A 23,550-nucleotide genomic window follows, 5' to 3' on the forward strand; every position below is an offset into this window, starting at 1 on the left:
AGCTGCTAACGAAAACTGTGTAAAATTTTTATTGCAAAATTACAAAGAAATATCCTTATTTACTTTCAAATGAGCACTTAAATTCATCTCTTTTTAATATGCATATGTTTTAGACAATTTTAATTAACAAATTGTGATACTTTATTACTGGGGACGATTGCTAAAACATGGCCACAACCGTTGAGGGAAGTATTAATAGACGCGTTTTTGCCTCGGTTCCAATAATTCGAATACTTTTCCGCCTTTGGACTATTGATAACAGGACAAAACGCGTCTTTTCATTTTTCTTTCCGCTTTTTTGGACGGGTTATTGTAGTCGACTTCGGTTTCAAACTGTTTTTCGCGGAGAACTTTTGAACGGGTAGAAAAACTTAACTCCCGTGTTTGTATTCTTAATACTGAAATAACTACGCGTCCTCAGAATGAATTGAAGACTTTTTTTATAATTTTCTGAAGGACCCATATGGGTGCACTTAAAATGTCCTACTAAATTCGTTCAAAAAATTTACCATCACAGCAACCCATATCTGATATTCCGATCCCTTTTTTGCTTCCCTGTGTCGCTTTCGACGAAGCAACCCCGGTAATTTTGACACTTCGTTCAGTGTCAAAACTCATGTTCCACGCAGGTTCCACTGGGTTCCACGCTAGTTTGACACTGACCGAAGTGTCAAACTGCCGTGTGTTAGAAAGGGAAAGAAATTGTTTCCCTCTCATACCTATCATACTTGTAAACCTGTACAATGATAGCTGATGCCACTAATGAAGGTGTTTTAGATCTGATCCAGATTCTAAGCCGCAGGGCTCTTCTACATCAACAGCAGCTATATTAGATGCCGATGACGAACCTGGGCCGAGTTCGTCGCGTAAAGCCATATCAAGCACTTCGTCATCTAAAATAGAATCAGGTCCTAGTTCTTCAAACAACAGGAATACAATAAATATGGAGACCGATGAACCAGAAGAGGATTATACCGTTCGAGTGCAAACAAACCCAATAACAACAACAGCGCAACCATTGAGACGGAGAATAATACAAAATCTGAGAGCAATGTAGAAAAAACGCCAACAAATAGTCCGGCAGGCACAGAGGCTACCACTGCAAATGCAACATCAATCGCCACCAATTTTGGTGAGTGTGCTTTATCGTAGGTGCCCCCTAATTTAGTATATGATTTATTCTTATAGCATTCGTCATATGCATAGGTTTTCTAAATTGGATAACATTTGCAGTGATGTGTTAATTAACAAAACGAATCGTTGTCTGTTAATCACACAATATTTTCGCAAGATGTCGAGTCCCAATTGTCTAGTTTATCAATTGGCGATAATAATAGTACTGGCTATGACAATGGAAAATCAAATATGGATTCAATGCCTAATACTTGGCGGCCTATAAAGACACAATACACATTATGCTGCTTCTATAAATAGGACGTGTAAAGCACCGAAGATCGATGAGAGTACGATCACTATTTTATTCAGGAGCAAACGTTATATATGTAGTACACATAGCAGTCAGGTCTAAGTATCACAGTGGATCGGTCTGATATTTCCGGCCAAGGATTGTCACACCGATGTTTTAACAACAACATTAACTTTAACGTATTATTCCTGATATTCTACTTTCATTTCTTTAGATGAAGGTCTCATAACTCCAAATAGAACTTTAGAGTCCTTGGATATTGTAGAAGCTGAATTGGCTCCGTTTTTAAAGACAGGACGATCATTTGAGCCAAATGATTGTATTCCGAAGCATCACGTTGCAATAGTTGTTCCGTTTAGGGATAGTTACGCTCATTTGGCAGTTTTCCTGCGAAACATTCATCCATTCCTAAGGAAACAGCATATCGATTATAGAAATTTCTTATCGAGCAAACAAATGGAAAAGCTTTCAATCGAGCTTAACTAATGAATATTGGCTTCCTAGAAGCATTAAAAATATTTCCATGGGACTGCTTTATTTTCCATGACTTTGACTTGTTACCTTTAGATAATCGAAATTTATACACATGCCCGCGGCAACCGCGGCACATGTCGGTTGCTATAGACACATTAAACTTCAAGTAATTCATAATTCACATTTTAAAACTTGCATTTTTTGGTCTAAAACTTGCAAATACGTTTTCAGGTTGGCTTATCGATAAATATTGGGGGAGTATCTGCTATGACACGTAAACAGTTTCAGCTGGTGAATGGCTTCTCAAATTAATACTTCGGTTGGGTGGGGAATACAATGATATGTCGAACAGGTAATATTTCTTTGTTGTTTGGTATTGTTTCTAGTGTTCCAGTAAGTACATACCTATGAGTTAAAATGTGTATCAAGCAAGCGCTAGTGACTATATGGCTGATGATTGCAAATAAATTATACAAATCAAGCAGGACTAAACGGGGGAGGCAACGGATGGTGCCCTACTTCCACTTTCGTTGATTCTCTCCATCAGAAGGAGTCAATATAGTTACGCATACAATGCGCCTCGTAATTTCCAATCCTGAGATGGTCGGGCTAGTACCTTAATGGTTTTTGTTACTGGAACGTACGGGATCTACATCCGACAAAGGACCCAAAACCTTCAGGGAGCGCCTTTATCGTTAATACAACAACAACGGCAGAAGTTTCATAGCAGGAAAAATTATAAAGACGCACTACAGACTTTAAAAGGACATTAGAAGACATTAAAGAGCTTCTAAAAGCAATAGAGTAATGACATCAATTTAAAAATTAAACATCATGCAATCAAGAACTATTACGCCTGTATTTGCAAGGATAAAAAAATCGTTTAATTATTCCACAACACTACACATAAAATCATTCTTAGGAGCATACCGTTGTTATTGTAGCTGTGTTGCAGGAGCATACCGCCGCAAATGTTCGTTCGACCACGTCGAATGAGTTTCTGATTTACAAACTCAAACTTGGTACTCAGAAATGCCACGGTTGTCTCTGGAAATGCTCAATATTTTGAACCGCAGACAACTGCTTGATGCGGCTACGTCTCCAAGACGGTTAAGGCACGTCCGCTATGTTATTAAACCCAGATTTGCATCACCCTGTTCGCCTTCGATCTGCAGTTAGGTTAATGTCTAAATAACGTGATGTAAATCCTGTATCCGATGTACAATCGACGCCTCAAACAGCAACTTTTTTTGTCAATCTTGGTCATACTACTACTTTCCTTGGACTTCCTTTAGAGTGTTTCGAGGACAGTTCTTGAGTGGTCGTGTACAGAAAAATTAATAGAATTACTTATAGTTACAATGATTCAAAATAAATAAAAGGTAACTGTTTTATAATCGGTGTGAAATGTGCTAATGTTAATTTCAAACAACTTTTGTTGTTGTTGTAGCAGTGTTTCGCCCAATCACAAAAGGATCGGTTTTGGCACCGGTCCTATTTAACATATATATAAATGATATATCTTCGGCGCTAAAACATAGTAAAATAAGGCTGTTTGCGGATGAACTGCTCGAAGTAAGTGAACTTGATATCATGTTAGCTAGGAGCAAAATGCAGGAAGACTTGAACATCCTATACAGGTGGCTTTGTAACAATAAGCTTAAACTTAATGTTAATAAAACCCATTTTATGGTCATATCTAGGGCGACGAATAGGGAATCTTGTAATATCGAGCTAAAAATAATGAACTCAAACATTAACGAAGTTAAAACTTTCAAGTACTTAGGGGTTCAGATTGATAATAAATTAAAATTTAATGATCATATTGATTATATAGTTGCCAAAATAGGCAAGAAAATTGGTTTTTGGAAAAGGTCATGCAAATTTATCAGTAGAAAATACAAACTGAAAGTGTATAAATCCATCATAGAGCCGCATTTCATATATTGTCCCACAATATTCTTTCTGGCCAATGTAACTCAGGTAGATAAGCTACAAGTTATGCAAAATAAAGCTATGAGATTTATATTAAACATGAGGTATGATACTCCCATTAATAACATGATAGAAGCACTAAACTGGTTGAGTATAAAACAGCTCATATTCTACCACAGTATGAAATTTGTATTTAATATTAAGCACGGTAAATTACCAACATACCTCAGCGAAAAGCTTAGATATGTAAATGATGCACATTCATACGTAATCAGAGAAAACAATAATTTTAGATTACCTCTTTTCAAAACAGAAGTCGACAAGCAAAATATATTTTATAAGGGCCTGAAATATTTCAATGAACTTCCTAATCACTTAAAAAGTAGTAATAACTTCAATACCTTTAAAAAAAGTTTATTGGAGCATTGTAAAACCCTTCCAATAAGATAAAGTTTTTTTTTTTCTTTTATTTTTTACATGACATACCGATACTGGAGCGCGAAAAGGGAATGGTAATACTGGTAGCAGCAAAATACAATGCACCCGGCCCTATGGAAAAGAAAATCAGTCGCCCCACCTGTAACTCCAGACAGTTCCAACAACAAATTTCGCTGGAATCCGGTATTTTCAGCCTATATTTACTGTTGCTGATCGGGATCACTCGCATTCCGACAGCATTAATATAACAATAAAATTATATGATGTGTAACCAAAATAAGGTCAAACAAAGGTTGGAGCAGGGGGGATTGGAAACACGTCCTTTTCAACCTCCCAATATATTTTGAGATGTGCTGATCGGAATCTTCATGCGTTCCGACAGCGTCTACTAAACAAAGTTGAGGGGTGTTTGGGTACACTTCAATTTCCAACATCCAAAGACATGTTTAGCTGTGTTGATCGGAGACCAATACATTCCGACAGCTTAAAATACAAATATAATTGAAAAATATAAGTTCCAAATTTTGTTGCCTTAAGCTGGGAGCCCTGGAGGATTGGAAACGCGTCCTTTCCAACCTTCCTTAAATGACTGGCTCCCACACTCGTCCGTTTGTTACGCCAGTAAATATGCTGATCGGAATCACATGGCATTCCAACAGCATATTCAATAGAAATAAATGATATAATAATGAATTGTACTTAGTAGTTCAAGTTTTAGGCCTAAACAGCCGTAATAATAAATAAATTAAATTAAATTAAATAAACAAATTGTCATCAATATCCTCTAACGGGGGTCCAAGGAAACTTACTGTTTCAACAGGGGTGGACCATAATGAAAGGGGTGTTAGAGGCGTTGGTTCCACATTACAATTAAAGAGATGGTTGGTGTCATGTGGGGACACTTTGCAAGCGGGGCATACATTTTGTATGTCGGGGTTGATTCTAGATAGGTAAGAGTTTAACCTGTTACAGTATCCAGAACGAAGTTGAGCAAGAGTGACACGCGTTTCCCTGTGGAGTATGCGTTCCGCCTCCACAAGTTTTGGGTACTTTTCTTTGAGTACTGGATTCACCGGGCAATTCCTGACATAAAGGGCCGACACCTGTTTTTGGAGTTCGCCAAGGACCTGCTTGTGTTTTTTTTGCTTCATACGGCTGGGTTCTCAGGTGCCGTATTTCCTCAAAATGCTTACGGAGATGACTCCTTAAGCCCCTAGGCGGTGTTGGCTCATCAATCAGATGTCTGTTTGGATGCCCAGGTTTCTGGGTATTCAACAGGAACTGTTTGGTTAGCATCTCATTTCTCTCCCTGATGGGGAGTATTCTCGCCTCATTATGCAGATGGTGTTCTGGGGACATAAGAAGGCAGCCCGTGGCGATTCTTTGAGCAGTATTTTGGCAGGCCTGTAGCTTCTTCCAGTGAGTAGTTTTTAGGCTTGGTGACCATATGGGTTACGCGTAGTACGTAAACGGCTGGCCAATTGCTTGTATGTAGTAACGAGCGTTTCTTTATCTTTTCCCCAGGTACTGCCAGTAAGGGATTTGAGGATTTTATTACGGCTCTGGATTTTCGGATTTGTCGAGAATGTGACGTAGTTCTCCGTTGTAAGCTCCTTTCATATTGGCGCCGTTATCGACAATCTTCAATCAAGTATGGAAAATTAGATCAGTTTCTGACCAGTTTTTTGGTTACAATTCACGAAAGTCAAAAACCGTTCTTGAATTGAAAAATTTGTTACTTGGCTTTCTTGCGTTGATCTAATATAGTTTTCCTTACGTGTTTAGCACAAATTTCTGTAAACTCGTTCTGAATGTCTGGGGAAAGATAGTGAACTTGTAAACGTTTGTGCTGCTGTTGTGAAATCCTAACTTTCTCCAAATGATGTCTAAGTATTGGATCATAATGGCTTATGAGACCTTAGATGCCCAAAAAATGTCCATCGTTTCGTTCACCTTCGCCTTGAAAATTAGACCTTTTTCACCCAAAAATAAAATAGTGTCTAAAATTCTATATACAATTTCTTTCCACTTCGGAGTTTCAGTTATTAGGTGGTCATTGTTGATAAGTGTATCAATTGTAGCCTTCTTTTTTGAATAAGATTTTGTAAAGATCATCATTGAATTTAACATTTATGCTATGCATAGATGTTATTTGAGGCTAAAATACTTTTTTATTACATTTTATTACATAATATGTATACTTTTTATTACTTAATATATATATATATATCATACACGTCTGTGAAATGAATGTGATATTTAAAATTTATTGTGAAATCAAAAAATATGTAAAAATAATAGTAAATATCAATCTAATCTAATTTAATGTGATGTTGAGTATTTTCGTGTGATGGCAGTTTATCGTATAGCTTCTTCCATACTTGGAATTTCGAATATCCGCCAGGGCAACAAATTTTAGGCGACTTAAAGTATTGGTGCTTAACAGACGACATGGTAGGCAATAAAAAGCATTGCTACTGGCACTCCACACTAACCAGTCAGGAAATGGCTCGTCATGACAATCACGAAGTCGTTTAAATAATCTGGACTTTGATACAGAGTTGGTGGTATTGTTGGAAGACTTTTTGAAGATGAAACTTTATCAGTGTCACCACAAAACTTTACGATTTCGGATTCATGTAAACATACATTTTTGTTTGATGTTTTTATTGTCTCCTCAGGCCCATGCAAAAAATCATTATCAATATTCGTTGCTTTTGAAATTAGGCTTAAAAAAGTGGGTTTTTGCTAATAGAACGTATTCTAGCGTATGGGACTAAACTTATACCATTCAAAAATGCCTTAATACCAGAGATTGATTTTTTTGAGTTGTGTCACTTCTGAAGCGGGGGTGCGATATCCTAATAGAAATATCGTAACTAAGATGCCTTGTTAACAAGGAAGGTTATAACTGAATAAATGTTATTTTTTTACAAAGTTGTTTAATTTAATTAAGTTTAATATGGTTTAATTAAGTTTAATATGGTTTAGCGGTACATATAAGTTTAAAATTTGAATTTGTTTTCTCTTTCACTTACAGAAAGGATGTCATAAGTGCAATGAAAGTGCCGGATTCAGAGCCTTTGGCTAATTACGAGTATCTCATTGTAAATGATCAATGGAAGCAAGAGTGGGAGAAGGGCGTGCAGGTGCCTGTCAATCCTGACTCTTTGCCAGAGCCAACCGTTTATGTGCTATCAGAACCAATTATGCCGCCTTCGCATGACTTTAAACTGTAAGTTCTACATGTTATTCACTCAAGTTTAATATGCTTAATAAATTTTTGTAATATTAGCTCCAAATACGCTTCCTGCGTATAACCAAAGACGATACCTACTCGAGCGATTTGCATTGTCTAACAAATGTGGTTACGCAAGCGGAAAATACATGTACCTACGACAATGACCCGGTCGATGAATCATGGCTGCAATTACTCAATTCCGATCGTAAGCAATATGGTGCTTATTCCATAACGGAAACGCAATTTGAGCGCGTCATCGAAGAACTGGAGGTACGCTGCTACTTTTCTGTTTAATTTGTGTATATACAAATGTATACATAACATAGTACTGAAAGAAATATATTTTTATATATGTACAGATACGATGTTGGAAACAAATACAGGTGATCCTGAAGAATGAGGAAGGCCTTGGCATTGATTATGATGAAAATGTTATATGCGATGTGTGTCGATCACCAGACTCAGAGGAAGCAAATGAAATGGTTTACTGTGATAATTGCAATATTTGTGTAAATCAGGCATGTTAGGGTATTACAGCGATTACATCAGGTTTGTTTTTGTTTTACTTTTAAATAAAAAATACATATTTGAACCTAATCAAAAGAACAAAGATATGAAAGCGTTTAGAAATAGTTGTTAAATGTGTAAATTAACTTCATATCCCACCTATAAATGATTTTCGCCTCTTACGAATGTTCACTTAAAAAAATCTAATTATCAAAAGTATTTTATATTAATTGAACAATCACTAAATTTAAACAAAATATTGTTTTCTTTTATACCAGGACAATGGCTCTGTCGGACATGTTGAATGGGTATTAATCCAGACTGTTTGCTCTGCCCAAATAGGGCTGGCGCCATGAAATCAACCAAATCAGGCAAACATTGGGCACATGTTTCCTGCGCTCTATGGATACTCGAAGTAAGCATCGGTTGTGTTGATCGCATGGAACCAATAACAAAAATATCGAGCATTCCATCGAGTCGTTGGGCACTCGTTTGTATTTTGTGTCGAGCACGAGTCGGTGCTTGTATACAATGTTCCGTGAATACATGTAAAACCGCCTATTATGTGGTTAGCGCATTTCAATATGGTCTTGAGATGCGTGCAATTAATTAGTGTTAAATTGCATTGCTACTGTCAAAAAGATAGCGTTAGTAAAGGCAAAAGGGAAGGTGGCGGTGGTGCTCATAGCAGTAACACAAACAAACATAATACAACACATGGAGCAGCTAATGATGAGGACGATTGCCGACGACGTAAAAGCCGAAAATCAGATATGTGTTCTGAAGAATGATGATGAATGAAGCACGGGCGCATCGATTACAGGTAAGTTATTGTTTACGTGAAAATTTTCTTTTTCAACGAAGTCTGTTGAGGCGGCTTTTTCCAGATTTTGAAATATTACTATATCATTTTATCTTACTATACAAAAATAAAAAATAAACTAAAAGAAGTGACAGAAGAAATTCGTGAGCGAGTGGATGAAAGTTACATTGCCTTCTTACCACTTCTTGATCACTCTAAAGCTTTTGATTCTGTAGACCACACTCTGCTCTGTAGGAAGCTGGTAAACTTATTTAACTTCTCTGGTCATGAAGTTGCCCTTATAAGATCATATCTTGGCGATAGGACTCGAGCAGTATGTATTGATGGTGAAAAGTCTGACTTCCTACATGTCTTAAGAGGCGTCCCTCAAGGCTCTATCCTGGGTCCTCTGTTATTTGTTCTGTATATCAATGACTTACCCGATGTCCTTAAGTATTGTAATGTTCATATCTACGCTGATGATGTGCAGTTGTTTACGTGTTGTCCTCGTGATCAAACTAGCTTGTGCATAAGTAACTTAAACCACGATTTGAATTAAATATTTTCATGGGCTAATATGACTGGCTTATGTATAAACCCGAATAAGTCAAAATGTATTGTTATTCATAGAAGGTCTTTTCCCACTAATGATTTAGAGAATGTTGTAACAAGTGGTTGTGTTAAGTGCTATGTTGAGTGATTAAAGACAACAACGATTGTTATTTTAATATAGTACTTTAATTCTATAAGTTTAACATGTGGTGTTTGCCACGTAGCATACAAGTAAAGTTAAGTAAGTAAGTAAAATTATATGTGTGTATAGGCCAGTTCACATTTGGTGGAAACGCGTTCGATTATTTTGGTAATATTGTAAATCGTATATAATATGGTGGTTACATTATCAAGCTATTATTACAAATGTAGTGTTCGACAATTCCGTTATAGAATACGTAGATACAGCGAAAAACTTAGGTGTAATTTTTAACAAAACATTGACATGGAAAGACCATATTTTTATAACGGTTGGAAAAGTGTATGGAATGCTTCGTAAACTATGGTTAACACAGTATTTCACGCCTTTGCACATAAGACTACTTCTGGCTAAAGCGTACTTAATACCTACGCTACCCATGGTTGTGTGATTTACTCAAACTGTGACTATCTGTGCAAGAACAAACTAAATGTTGTTTACAACAACATTGCTAGATATGTTTATGGGTTGAAAAGACTTGACCACGTATCACAACATGCTGAAAGGTTGCTAAACATTTCTTTCGAAAATCTTTTAAAAGTCAAAACACTGTCCTTCCATAAATTGATACACACGAAGAAACCTGACTATCTATATTTAAGTAGTGCTCTGCACTTCAAAAAAGAGCTAACATCATTTTTTAACGACTCTTAAACTGGATCGCAAATTGTTGTTAAAATGTTCATTTCTAAGTCCTTTTCCTTTCTCTGTGTCTTCTTCCTTTATTTGTTAAATACTATTCGATCTATAACCAGCCAAAGGCTATCATCACTACTGCTGTCTTTTAATATTTATTAATTACTTTTCTTTAGTTTTAAGATTTACATTTACATACATAAATATTTCACTATTATCCGTTATATTTAATTTGATTAATCTAATTTATTATTATTATAAATGTTAAATTTTTATAGCTCATGCTATTTATGACTAGCACTGTTAAATAATTTGTCAAAATTGTTGTGCTAGGAACAAATTTTCAAATAAATACATACATACATACATACATACAAGTAGCTACTGAAATTTATTAATTAATTAGAAGACAAATAAATTCTAAATCTTTTGTTGCAGTTATACTTTGTTGTATTTTCGTTAAACATAGAACTTTGCTAAATATTTTTTTAAATAAAATTTTTTACTTTGGCAGAACTTTTTTTGAATGAATGATATACATTTTTTAATTAAAATTTTATCTCTTCAACAGCATGGCGATTCCACTAAAAGTTTAAATCGAGAGAAACAACAAAATACGGAGTTATATACTGAAAATGAACGCCTAAAATTGCAAATCAATGAAATGACGGGTGAGGTTAAAAAGAGTGAAGTTATTAACATGGAAAAACGAGCCTTAGAAACACAAATAGAAACTCTTACATTTGATTATAAGTAGTTAGAACGCGAACATGAATAATTTTAAAAAGAGGAACAAAAACACGCTACAAATAGAACTAACGAAATAGCTGAATCAACTGCTAAAATACGCTTACAAACATTTCCAACAATCAGCGCTGGACGTGTCACTTACCTTGCGTGAATTCAAGAGCTTCGTAGCAGAAAGCACCACGGGGCTAATTAGTTGGCAAGCATCGATTGCCTTAGCTGATTATCTTGCACATAATACGGATATAGTAAAAGGGAAAATGTGTATTAGAGTTAGGCGCTGGTACCGGTTTCTGTGGGATGATACTAGTGCAATGCAGCGATGTGCGTCACGTGCTTATAACTGATGGTAGCCTCGAATGCGTTGAGTCGATGAAAGAAAATGCGCGACGAAATTTCGTTGATGCCGAAACTTGACACGATTTATTTATTTATTTATATAGTATACAACATAGCTGCAAATAATGTATATAAAAAAACAGGTACATATGTACACTCAAAAGTGATGATTAATCACAATATATACAACACGAACATATTCACTGCGAAAACTTAGAACCAACCCAAATTTAGAGAATGCATTTGGGGGACACATCGTACACAAGCTTGCCAGCGAATGTCAGCGCACTTATATAAGACAAACTGGAAGTCATTAAAAAAATTAGAACAAAAAGGCTAATACACGGAGTTCCACAATCATATAACATGGTCGGAAATGTATATTGCTAGCAAATATCAATAAAACCGTCTAGTATGACTTGACGCCGAAATAGTGGTGTCCCCGCACCAAATATGGGAAAGGATGTCGCAAAATCCCTAAAATATTCATCAACGGCAAGTGGCTAGTACGTAAGGAAGTATTTATTACAAAAACAAAAATTTTGTAAAAATGTAATACATACTATTTTAGCTTAAATAATTATATAGGAATACATTTATTACAGTTGCAAACAGAAAGACTTGCAATTTTTGTATGTACATATTATGTTTCCAATACTTTATAAAGATCATTCGTTTGTTACCATGCTATTTTACTATAGGGGAGTTCAGGACTTTGTGCAAATGGTCTAGCATCATAGTATTTGCAAACTGGTGTAGTACTTTTACACAAAACGACAAAAAATTATATGGATATGCATTTTCTACGTCATGGTAAATACGCTACATCAAAAACCGTAGTTTATTTTTTCAACATTGAATAGCAAATCAGCACTTGCCAATACAAAACAAAATGTGAAAAAAAAATTTTGAAATGAAAAAAGCTGCTCACAATCCATAGCTTATAATTGCTATTGCTACGTTTCCAATATCAAATGCACAAAACTCTTGTACTGCCTTTATGTTTATTTATTAATTTCTGATACTCAAATAAATTTGTTCCATCTCTTTTTTATGAAAACTAGAAAACTGTAAAAATGAGAAACGTTTGAATATGGAAAAATTACAAATATATTACATTCCTGCTAGGAACTCTAGGAAGTACATAGAACCGACTGCCTTGGGCAGCGCGGTTACATGGGTCAAATTATGCCACCAACACAATCTCGACAGGCGTCAATGCCCAGTCGGCCACCCATTCCGGGTCAACCTCCAATACCCGGACGTCCTGGTTATAATGTATGCTAATACAACTAATATATTTCAAATATTGCTGATGATTCTTTTTATATTATATTCTTTAGCAACCACCCGCACCTGGTACTGGTATGTATCAACAGCCGCAACAGTATGCTCAAGCCCAACACCGTTTAGATCCCGATCAGATGCCAAATCCTATAAGCGTTATGATTGAAAATCAAAGTAGCTTCTTCAACATGGATAGAGGGCCGCTCTCCACTTTATCGTAACGCCAACAACGAATCACATTTTGGTGAATCGCATTATTCGAACAATTCACATTTCAGTGGACGTCCTCGTGACCGTGTTCGCTCAAGAAAAAATAAAATTTTAGATCAGTTATTAAAAATAAATGTTTGCTCTTTTTTTTATTTTTTGATGGCCCTGATAAGGGCCTCTTATGACGTCCCGAAAGGACGAAAGTAATATCAATTAGTTAAATTTAATCTCTTTGTTAATTTTTTGGTGGCCTTGATAAGGGCCTTTTGCGACCTCTCGAAAGGATCAATAAATGTCTGCATATATCTGAAAGAATAATAAATTTAACATCTTTTTTTACATATATACTTTTTACTCACCATGCTAAGGTTGCGTTGCTCAGCTTAGGGACCATGCGGCGGGAATTCCTAGTGCCTTAAGTGCCGCTTGGAGCATCATATGTTTTCCAGCAATCGCTTATTATAGTAGTTCCAGGCGCTATTTTTTCCTTAATAACCTGGAGAAGTGTTTCCCTGGTCCTGTCTGAGACAGCCGAGACAAACATTTTGCGAGACCCTCTCTCTGTGCCACCAAACACCCATTGGCCCTCTATCATTCGGCCGCGATTGTACTTTCTGCGGCCCATTTTGGCCTCGTCTATTTCCACGGTTTTTTCCGGGACCGCCTATCGTACTATCCCCGTTGTGTATGCTCCAGTCTACCAACACCTCTCTAATGAAGCTTACCCAGTCACTGCAGCTTTGCTTTGATATACTAAGGTCTTCCATTATTGCGTTTATAAAAAGCACCACAAGCTTGCAAATGGTTCTTGTGCTGAGCCTGGCTCCCGAAAAGAAGGTGTTGGCTTTTCGGCTATGTTTAAAAGAGCAAACGACCTTACGTTTTTTATTGGTGTTTGTGGTCATGGTCCTCTGCCGAGTGCATACCCACATGTCGTCTACCAGTCTACATGGGTTGGAGCACTGGCCGCATGCCATGGCCCCAGCTAATACGCCATGCGCCACCAAAAAATCGTCCAAGTCCTCGTCATTTAATTCCATGAATGATGACCGCGTAAATTGGCACAATTGGCAGTCCATTATTCTAAACAAAAAAGTAAATTTACCAAAAATCTTTATTTTCGAATAACGTATTCGAATAGTAATGGAAGGTATTTTAATTTCATTTTATTTATTATTCGAATAAAGAAATAAAAATTTCTAATAAATATCATTAGACAACATTTCGATGAAAAATTAAATTTAAAAAATAAGGAAAAACATCAATTATTGTTTTCAATATTTTATTTATATGTCCTTGTATGTGTATGTTACATAATGTTGATGAACTTTGATTTTGAAATTTTTTGTAAACAGTTTATCAAAAACAAACAAACATTTTGTTTATTAAATAGAACAACTTAATACATTTGTGGGGAGGATCCTTAAATCTAGAAAGTAAAATTTTCAAGTTTTTTAATTAGAAAATTTTGAAAAAATATATGGGCTATTCACGTTAGCCTGCTTATCAAGTTATCTACTTAAAATTTTTTTTCTATCTAATGCATTTTATTTTTGTAATTGAGTAAAAAAGAGAACTAAATGAGCTGATAACCTGATATGTTCCCCAAATGATCCCGAAATTATCCAGAAAAAGCCACGAAATGATCCCGACGCTATCGCGGACGGATACCGAAAGCCATCCAGAAACGCCCCGGAAGGGTCTCCAAAAGTTCCCGTAATAGTCCCAAAAAAAACCCGAAATGACACCGACACGATTCTAGACTTATCCAGAGAACCACACAGAAATGATCCCTGAAGGGTACCAAAGTGATCCCGAAAAAGTTCCGAAATTACCCTGACGGGCTCCCGGACGAATCTCAAAAACCATTCAGGAAGGGCTCCTAAATTATCAAGATCGCGACAACCATAGAGAAATGATTCCGGAAGGGTCATAAAATGGTCCCGAAATAGTCCGAAAATGGCTCCGATGGGATCCCGCACGGATCCAGATGTGATCCCGGAAGGGTTCCAAAACTATCCCGAAAAAGTAACAAAAAAAAAATCTCAAAATGACTCCTACGGCATCCTGTACGGATCCAGAAATGACCTCGGAAGGGTTCCCAAATGATCCCAACATGGTACCGAAATGACCCTGATGGATCCGGCAAACGATCAATAATTGATGCCGGAAGGGTCCCCAAATGATCCCGAAATAATACAGAAAGTCATGGAATGACCCCTTAGGGGTCCCCAAAGGATCCCGAAATAGTCCAGAAAAAGTCCCGAAATTACCCTGATGGGTCCCCGTACAGATCCCAAAATCCATCCAGAAGTGATGCCGGAAGGGTCCCCAAATGATCCCGTATTAGCCCCGAAAAAGTCCCGAAATAACCCCGACGGGATCCCGGACGGATCCCGAAAACCATACAGAAATGATCCCAAAATAGTTCCTAAGAAGTCCCGAAATGTCCCTGGCGGGATCTCAAAAGGATCCCTAACTGACCCCGACGGGATCCCGGACAGATCCCGAAATTCATCCAGGAATGATCTTGGCCCAAAATGATCCCGAAATAGTTTCGGAAAAGTCCACAAATTACCCTTACGGGATCCCGGACGAATCCTGAAAACCAAGCTTAAATGATCCCGAAAAAGTCCCGAGATGACCCCAACGGGATCCCAAACGGATCACGAAAACCATCCAGAAATGATGGCAGAAGGGACCCCAAATGATCCCGAAAAAGTCCCTAAATGACCCGACGGGATCCCGGACGGATACCGAAAACCATCCAGAAATGATGCCGCTAGGTACCACAAATGATCCCGAAATGACCCCGTCGCGATCTCGCACGGATCCCGAAAACTATCCAGAAATGATGCCGGAAAGGTCCTCAAATGATCCCCTAATAGTCCCGACATGACCTTGACGGGATCCCGGACGGACCCCGAGAACCATCCAGAAATGATGCCGAAAGGGTCCCCAAATGATCCCGTATTAGTCGAGAAAAGTCCCGAAATGACCCCGACGGATTAGATTAGATATTTGATTAGATATTAAATAAGCTTAGATATTAGATTAAGATTAAGATGTATTTAAAAGATATTTAAAAGACCCTATACGAGTAGACAATATCTTTGCTAACGTGGTTAGTCGTCGAAACACTTGATAATATTTAGAACAGGGGTAGAGATAAAAATTTTATTTTCCGGTGGGATCTACAGTATTTAGACAGAAACTTTTCTGTTTTGGGTTAACGTTAACCACGAAGGAGTCATTTCTTAAGGTAAGCCAATTACGCTGCACGACATGTAGCAGCAGCGGCGCTTTACAGTACGACATATTTTGGTAATTCATATTAAAGGCTTGATTTCCTAGGAAAGCGGTACCGCTTTCTTGTAAAGTCAGGTGTTAACGTAATTATTCTTTGTCAAATTATATCCGTCATTATTTTTGACTGTCCAATATTGTTTATGTTTATAAAAGTCAACATATCTTAATGCACTTCACCGTGTTATATTTATGGAAAACTCGCGCCGGTGATCGCGGAAACCACTTCAAGAATTTTTATGAAATCTGGTCAAGTCCCTTTTACTTGATACAAAATAGGCTACTCTATAATTTGTATCTCAATCCGAGAATCAACTAGGGGCCGACCTATACGAAATAATCAATTTATTTGCACAGTCTATTCTTGGATTGGGTATTCCTATACATAGCTGATTTGACATTGTAGAGCCACTCATGCTTTCGCACAAAATCAATAAGTGCCTCGTCCTCTTCGTTTCTCCTTGTTTTCGTTTCCATTTTCTAATCTGTTAATTAAAGATTAATAAGTATTCACGTACTTAAATATATTCCCTGCATTCCAATGAAGAGTATCTCGATAAAAATTTAATATGCAAATGCAATAATAATCACATTGTTGTTGCATTTGTATGTTAAATTTCTATCGGGATCTGGATCACTGTTCATTGCCTTACCTTTTATGGCAATAGTTCCAAAGTACAGTAAATAAAATAAAAAATTAATGTTTATTTTTCCAAAAGAAATTTTTATTTTTGAAAAGCAAAATGACTTGAGTTATCAATCACATTCAAAAATCATTAAACTGAACTTATCTGACAGTTGTCAAATCAACTTAAGTCTGCCAAGCATCATTGTGGATTAGACAAGTGTGATAACTTCTGCATAGACGTCAAAATTACAAATAGAACCGATCAACTGATTTTTAATTTACTATCATGGTCTCATTCTGCATCTCTTTCTATCACCCGCTGAAGATATGCGCCGCCATATTGAACTTGCTGTTAGAATCACTAAAAGGTAGCCATCTTGATCACCCTGTCAGGGAGTTTACGGATAGGATATCATACTTGTTTTATCCACAATGCCAAGCATGACAGTTCTCAAATCAACTAAGTCTGCCAAGTATGCTACGAGTACCCATATATATTTGGTAATGAAATACCAAGTGAAGTATTTCTATCCTTATGTGACAGTTGAGTAAGAGGCGCTGAGCTATGATGAAATACCATCATAGGTATAAAACCCATTTTTCGGAATAAATAAAACAAACGTGTAATTTATGTAACTTATATAATTTAACGTGGTTTTATAGTGGTTGACAATAATTTATTGAAATAAAATTTTTTTTTTGAGAATGTTAAAAATAGATGTTTTCAGCATTACTTTTCGATCTTGCGTTGCCTTTTCAATATTTCTCGTGATCCTTTAGTAGTTTTACGTAAAAGTAACAAAAACCGGAATGACGATGGCGAGTGTAGGTAAGATTCCGTGGTATATTTGTGGAACTTGTTTCTAAAGCGCATAGTGTAAGCGGGGTGTAATAAATGGAACTAAAAGTAGAATCCAGTGGCAAAGTTGGCAGTTTTTCATCGCAAATATTTTGGTGGAACATAAATTTATTGTGCTATAAAACAAAGAAAATAATAAAAATAAAACCATTTTGGTTGAATGTTTTGATAAAAAAAAAGAGAAAACATGTTAATAAAATGATTAAAAGTGGTGAAGTGAGTGATCAGTGCGCAGTGAGTATTTAAGTGGGGTTTAAAGATAGGGCATTTTTGGGGGGTTTTTCGCAAATATCTCGAGAAGTATCAGATAGTGGTTTTCCGCCACCGGATTCGAGATCCTGGGGCCGAAACGCGTCTCTGGGTACCACTCTCGAATTTTTGCGTCGCGTATTAGCAGTCGACCCCTCAAGTAGACTATTACCGCCATGAGCAACAAGGTCCTCCAGGTATGCCGCCCGAATCTACTGGACCAGGTGGGGCAATGACACCACATCCAGTTATGCCAAGGTATATACCACAACAGCAACCGGGTTATGCAATGCCACGATAACAGCAGCAACAACCTCCCCAGGATGGCTATCTGCCAATGCCACAAAATCCGGGCTATCCACCACAACTTCAAAATCCAGGTTATCCTCTACAACAACCAGGTGCACCACGTGGTTACATGGGTCAAATGATGCCACCAACACAACCTGGACAGACGCCAATGCTCAGTCAACCACCCAAGCCGGCTCAACCCCCAATACCCGGACACGTCCGGACGTTCTGGTTATTATGTATGCTAATACAACTAATAATTTACAAATTTGCTGATGATTATTTTTGTGTTATTTTCTTTAGCAACCACCTGCAACTGTTACTGGTAAATATCAACGGCCGCAACAGTATGATTAAGCCCAACGCCGTTTAGATCCCGATCAGATGCCAAATCCGATAAGCGTTATCATTGAAAATCAAAATAGCGCTGGTGGTGCTTTTATTACTAATGAACAGGGTTTATTACCACCATTGGTGACCACAAAATATGTGGTAGAAAATTAGGGTAACTCCTCGCCACGTTACGTATCGATAATCGAAATTAATGTTTTGTTTGGCAATTACATTGATCTTTCTTCTTTGCAGGTCGTCTTTGTATTGCATACCTGCCACAGCTGATTTATTAAAAACAACAGCTTTGTCCATTACACTTACCGTCTCACCAATGGCACGCACGGTTGAGGGTGAATATGAGCCACCCATTATAAATTTTGGTGAATTGGGTGCAATTAGATGTAATCTTTGCAAGGCTCATATATACAATTTGTAGATGCTGGTCGTCGTTTCCAAAGTCTTGTGTGTAAAGTAACAACAGATGGTAAAAAAAATCTGTAAATTTTGCTTGTGTTCATTGATCCATATTTTTTCTCAACAGTGCCAACTGAATATTTCCAACATTTGGGCCACACCGGACAGCGTGTAGATAAATATGAATGTCCTGAACTTGTATTGGGTACGTATGACTTTTTGTGTAAAAAATGTTTGGGTACCGATAGCTCTCAAGGTAAACCTCAACTCATATCCAACATCAATGCCTCGCAATCAATTGTGGACGCTATACGCACTACATTGGGTCCACGCAGTATGGACAAGCATATTGTTGATTCCAGTGGTAAGGCCACAATTTCAAATGATGGGGCAAGCAGTATGAAACTATTGCATATTGTGCATCCAGCCGTAAAACTCTAGTCGACATCGCCAAATCTCAAGATGCTGAGGTAAGTTTTTTGTTATATTAAAATGTGTAGAATAAAAATGTTTCTCTTATCAGGTCAGCGATGGCACCACTTCAGTAGTACTTTAAGCAGGAGAAATCTTAAAACAAGTTAAGCCATATGTTGAGGAAGGCGTGCATGCACATATCATCATTAAATCTATACGTAAAGCATTACAATTATGCATGACCAAAATATGACATGGCTGTACATGTAGAGGCGCCAATCAAAGGAATAACAACGTACTTTATTGGAAAAAGGCGCTGCCATAGCAATGTCCTCCAAACTTTTTCATCAACAAAAAGATTTATTTTCTAAAATGGTTTTGGACGCTGTACTTTCCTTGAATGGACCCAAAGTCATACAAAAAATATAAAATCGCAAAATTAAATATAGAATTGGAATTGAAGGCTTTTATTCAGTCTATAAATTTCACTTTCAGACAATGTATGTATATACAAAGAAACATTAAAAACTAAAAATAAATATACAAACAAACAGTGGCTCCGAAATCTATAATAGAAGCCACCTAAACCAAAGTTGCAAAAGCTACAAAGAATAAATCAAACTTTGAAAAACGGACATCAAAATGTGCATCTTTTTTGGCAGAGAGTCTAGCAAATTTTTGAGTACGCAGTTTTGTAGCCCAATCAATTTCAAAATAATAATGTAAATGGTAGAACGACTAAAAAGTTTATCTGAATTTTCAGAACTTTTTTGTAGAGGCTGTTCAACATTTTCTCCATACAAAAGAAAATTTTTCTCATGCGTTGTATGGAAGAAATTTCTCAACAGCCTCTACAAAAAAAATCTGAAAATTCAGATAAACTTTTTAGTCGTTCTAGCATTTACACCATTATTCTGAAATTGATTGGGCTACAAAACTGCGTACTCAAAAATTTGCTAGACTCTCTGCCAAAAAAGATGCAAATTTTGATGTCCGTTTTTCAAAGTTTGATTAATTCTTTCTAACTTTTGCAACTTTGGTTTAGGTGGCTTCTATTATAGATTTAGCTATATTTTGCAAATTAGAGTGCCTTTTTGTTATGCAAATTATACAGTACAATGTTAACATTTTTTGAAGTATACACACAGAATTCATGACAATGGATCAAACTTCAAAAACTTTTTTTTATCAAAACTTGAATTTTTTTATCCGAATTTCAAAAAATTTTTCGAATATGCAGTTTTGTAATGTCCAAGTTAGAAGTTTCTCAGAAGTTTCCCCGAATTTTCAAAACTTTTTTTGTAGACAGTGTTGGTTATTTTCTTAAAAAAAAATAAAAATATTTCGTTTTTTATTCGATATTCAAAAGTTTCATTTCGTTGATATCAAAGTAAAAAAAAAATTGATTTTTATAGTTTGAGTATGTTTTTCCATACAAAAAACGCTCAAAAAATTACTAAAAAATTCTAAGTTTTTGATGTTGTTTCTGATGCCAACATAACGAATTTAAAAAAAAAAATGAAAAAAATTTGTTTATTTCGTTGTGCAGCCTTGTTTTCTTCCATACAACTCATGCACAAAAAGTGATTTTTCAATCAAAACATATGGAAAAAATACTCAACACTCTCGACAAAAAAAAATTCTGAAATTTCGGGGAAACTTATGAGGTACTTCTTTCTAACTTACACATCTATCTATATATATAAAAATCAAATTATGTATGTATGTATGTAGGTATAGATCGAGTTGCGTCCTAAACGTATCAACCGATCACAACCAAATTTGCACAACCCACTAGAAACCTTCCAAGGATGGTCATAGGCTAAAAATAATATCGATATATAAAAGGGGCGTGGCACCTCCCATGCAAAATGAATATTTAGTACTACATAACTCTGAATATATTCATGCTAGAACATTGAAATTCAGTAAGGAGTTATATGAGGTCAATCCCCAACACAAACAAAATGTGGGGAGGGGGAGGTCATCGGGAAGTTAGTTAAAAGTGGATTGCAAAATTACCTTCGTTTTTGTGAAACGTTTGGCAAGAATGCCATTTCCCCGGCAAACTCCCAATATAGCCGCATCCAACGCAGCGCCGCCGCTACTGCCACTCTTTTGCCGCTTGGATGCTCTGGCGTGGTAGCAATAGCTTTCCCGAAGGGTGGTCCACGCATCTTTGCTTTCAATCACTAATGTAAATAACACATAGAATTAAATGTGATATTTTGCATTTGCTCACAATTGTTAAAACATGTCCAAAAATGTCGCGAGAGGTATATAAAGATAGGTTTTGACTTCCGTACCAATAACACACTTGCAGTTTTCGGAACACGCAATACTTGTGCGTACACGAACCAAATGGAAATTACAGAAAATTTCCAACTTTGCTTGCAAATACCTATTTATAAAAGACAAAACGCGTCTTTTGACACTCCTCCATATATTTTTGGACGTATATTTTTGTATTTTAATTGGTAATTATTTACTTTAGCTCACAACTGCAAAAACCCGACCAAAAATATCGGGAGAGGTGTCAAAAGATGAGTTTTGATCCCAGGACCACGACTCCGAGAGCGGAAACTCAAAATTTTATTTCTGTCAAAAGTTATTTCCAAAAAACCGAAAAATGGCCCCGGAGCGCTTCGAAACCGGGGGTGGGATCCATAGTTTTCTTGCGCAGAACATCTTTCTGCATTGGCGGCCTTCGGCCACGCTTACAAAAAATTACCCTGGGTACCCACAGTTTTTCTTGTGGGTACTACAAAGCCATCAAAATAACAACCACATGAAAATTTTCAATTTTGTTTGCAAATATCGGTAATAGTCTAGTTGAGGGGTCGACTGCTAATACGCTACGACGCGTCTTGACATCAGTATTAATAATCCGAAGGCGGAAAATAAAAATTTCAACTCGTTCAAAAGATATTAACGAAAACCCGAAAAAAGACTCGCGGGTACCTCCGAAACCGGGGGTGGGATCCATAGTATTTTTGCGCAGAACGCCTTTTTGCGTTGGCGGCCTTCGGCCGCGCTTATAAAAAATAACCCTGGGCTACGCCATGCCAAGTCCGAGTGTGTGGTATAACCGTGGATACCGCCACGGTGATGCACAATTTTTTTTGGGGGTACTAACACAACAACAACCACATGAAAATCGCCAACTTCAAATATCTCCGGACAGAGACAAAATTTTTCTTTTCCGCCTTCGGATTATTGTTCTCGAGATTAATACGCGTCTTTTGATACTTCTCTCGATATTTTTTGACGCGTATTAGCAGTCGATCCCTCAACTAGACTATTACCCAAATATCTCCGAAACGAAATAAAATTTTGAATTTCCGCCTTCGGATTCGTGATCCTGGGTGCAAAGCGCGTCTTTTTACTCCTCTCCCGATATTTTTGGACGAGTTTTAGCAGTTGTGAGCTAAAGTAAACAATTACCACAAATATACATACAAAAAGTTTTATTAACATACCTTCTTTCCCAAGGGAGCTACTTAAGTGGACCCAGGCCTGATCCACTGCATTTTTGTTGCAATGCAATGGATCAGAAGTATCCCATATCCTGGGCCACTCTTTCACTTCCCTTATCAGAGCCCGTTTCTCCTCCGCCGTGAAATTTAATACGCGCTTTTTGCGTTTTGGTGCTGCAGCAATATTTATTTCCATTTCTGAAATAAAATAATAATTATTTATTGCAGAAAAATTAAAAAACCATTTGCTTACCTAATTTTTCCAGTTGTTTACCTTTTTTTCTTCAATAAATATATGGCACTTGACATATTTCTTGCGGAAACCGGTGTTGCCGTATGTAAATTTAATGGAAAAATAGTAGTAAAGTATCGTACTAAATTTCTTGTAAACTGCGTACTACTTCAAGAAAATTTACCACAAGGAATTTTCTTGAGCGTTTTTTATATGGAATTTATACTTTCTTGTGATCTGCGTACCACGCTTAAGGAATTGACCTCCAGATTCTTGTGTTACCAAAATATAGTGAACTTGTGTACAGAAATTCAAATTAAAAAGTTTTTCACAATAATTTGAAAAACTACGTTTTCTCTGCTTTTAACACTTAAAGGAGTAACCCTCCGTAATAAATTAAACTTTTAATGAAAATCAATAACTCTGAACTGAACACTTTTCGGCATGATATAAAATTAAAATTCTGTGGAACATGAGCAACACCTTTGTGACTACATAAACCCTGTTTCAATCTTTGACGTCTCTGCACAGAACCCTAATTGACCGTTTTCAACC

General features: G+C 36.7%; 3 protein-coding genes across 12 annotated transcripts; 2 read left to right on the top strand and 1 right to left on the bottom strand.

The window, feature by feature from the left end:
* Window positions 1-630: 630 nt before the first annotated feature.
* LOC137236535 (protein Jade-1-like) lies at window positions 631-13,082 on the top strand. 7 transcript variants are annotated; one of them, XM_067759268.1, is made up of 10 exons: window positions 631-1,132; window positions 1,189-2,066; window positions 2,132-2,252; window positions 7,314-7,508; window positions 7,569-7,784; window positions 7,874-8,063; window positions 8,300-8,844; window positions 10,782-10,881; window positions 12,361-12,574; window positions 12,640-13,082. In XM_067759268.1, the coding sequence occupies exons 7-10, from the start codon at window positions 8,809-8,811 to the stop codon at window positions 12,707-12,709; spliced, it is 420 nt and encodes a 139-aa protein (XP_067615369.1). In that variant the 5' UTR covers window positions 631-1,132; window positions 1,189-2,066; window positions 2,132-2,252; window positions 7,314-7,508; window positions 7,569-7,784; window positions 7,874-8,063; window positions 8,300-8,808; the 3' UTR covers window positions 12,710-13,082. The 7 variants fall into 7 exon arrangements, 5 of the variants coding, with proteins under 5 accessions (XP_067615369.1, XP_067615370.1, XP_067615371.1 ...); XM_067759269.1 differs by having other exon boundaries at window positions 1,189-1,463; XR_010948477.1 differs by having other exon boundaries at window positions 632-1,132; window positions 10,782-11,802.
* A 4,183-nt stretch (window positions 13,083-17,265) lies between these two features.
* LOC137236538 (protein transport protein Sec24C-like) lies at window positions 17,266-20,001 on the top strand. 4 transcript variants are annotated; one of them, XR_010948479.1, is made up of 6 exons: window positions 17,266-18,365; window positions 18,430-18,839; window positions 18,896-18,943; window positions 19,001-19,078; window positions 19,209-19,343; window positions 19,397-20,001. XR_010948479.1 is itself a non-coding variant. In XM_067759275.1 (6 exons), exons 3-5 carry the CDS (start codon window positions 18,791-18,793, stop codon window positions 19,312-19,314), a joined length of 411 nt encoding a protein of 136 aa, XP_067615376.1. In that variant the 5' UTR covers window positions 17,278-18,365; window positions 18,430-18,646; window positions 18,712-18,790; the 3' UTR covers window positions 19,315-19,343; window positions 19,397-19,997. The 4 variants fall into 4 exon arrangements, 3 of the variants coding, with proteins under 3 accessions (XP_067615376.1, XP_067615377.1, XP_067615375.1); XM_067759275.1 differs by having other exon boundaries at window positions 17,278-18,365; window positions 18,430-18,646; window positions 18,712-18,839; window positions 19,001-19,343; window positions 19,397-19,997; XM_067759276.1 differs by having other exon boundaries at window positions 17,278-18,365; window positions 18,430-18,631; window positions 18,712-18,839; window positions 19,001-19,343; window positions 19,397-19,997.
* Window positions 17,352-23,414, bottom strand: LOC137236537 (uncharacterized). The gene is made up of 4 exons (XM_067759273.1): window positions 23,017-23,414; window positions 22,767-22,961; window positions 21,310-21,479; window positions 17,352-17,702 (listed from the first exon to the last, which is right to left on the bottom strand). Exons 2-4 carry the CDS (start codon window positions 22,957-22,959, stop codon window positions 17,484-17,486), a joined length of 582 nt encoding a protein of 193 aa, XP_067615374.1. The 5' UTR covers window positions 22,960-22,961; window positions 23,017-23,414; the 3' UTR covers window positions 17,352-17,483.
* Between the last annotated feature and the right edge of the window lie 136 nt (window positions 23,415-23,550).

Source organism: Eurosta solidaginis, chromosome 1 (genome assembly GCF_040869045.1).
Source record: "Eurosta solidaginis isolate ZX-2024a chromosome 1, ASM4086904v1, whole genome shotgun sequence".
Taxonomy (NCBI): domain Eukaryota; kingdom Metazoa; phylum Arthropoda; class Insecta; order Diptera; family Tephritidae; genus Eurosta; species Eurosta solidaginis.

Excerpts from the sequence above, each read along its gene's own strand:
- LOC137236538 (XM_067759274.1), top strand. The coding sequence starts at position 18,671 with ATGTTTTGTTTGGCAATTACATTGATCTTTCTTCTTTGCAGGTCGTCT. Across the intron at positions 18,840-18,895 it reads GCCACCCATTATAAATTTTG|ATGCTGGTCGTCGTTTCCAA; the intron begins GTGAATTGGGTG and ends TACAATTTGTAG. Across the intron at positions 18,944-19,000 it reads GTGTAAAGTAACAACAGATG|TGCCAACTGAATATTTCCAA; the intron begins GTAAAAAAAATC and ends TTTTCTCAACAG.
- LOC137236535 (XM_067759268.1), top strand. The coding sequence starts at position 8,809 with ATGATGATGAATGAAGCACGGGCGCATCGATTACAG. Across the intron at positions 8,845-10,781 it reads CACGGGCGCATCGATTACAG|CATGGCGATTCCACTAAAAG; the intron begins GTAAGTTATTGT and ends TCTCTTCAACAG. Across the intron at positions 10,882-12,360 it reads GCAAATCAATGAAATGACGG|AAAACTGTAAAAATGAGAAA; the intron begins GTGAGGTTAAAA and ends TATGAAAACTAG.
- LOC137236537 (XM_067759273.1), bottom strand. The coding sequence starts at position 22,959 with ATGGAAATAAATATTGCTGCAGCACCAAAACGCAAAAAGCGCGTATTA. Across the intron at positions 21,480-22,766 it reads TAGCTCCCTTGGGAAAGAAG|TGATTGAAAGCAAAGATGCG; the intron begins GTATGTTAATAA and ends TATTTACATTAG. Across the intron at positions 17,703-21,309 it reads AACGTTTCACAAAAACGAAG|CACAATAAATTTATGTTCCA; the intron begins GTAATTTTGCAA and ends TTTGTTTTATAG.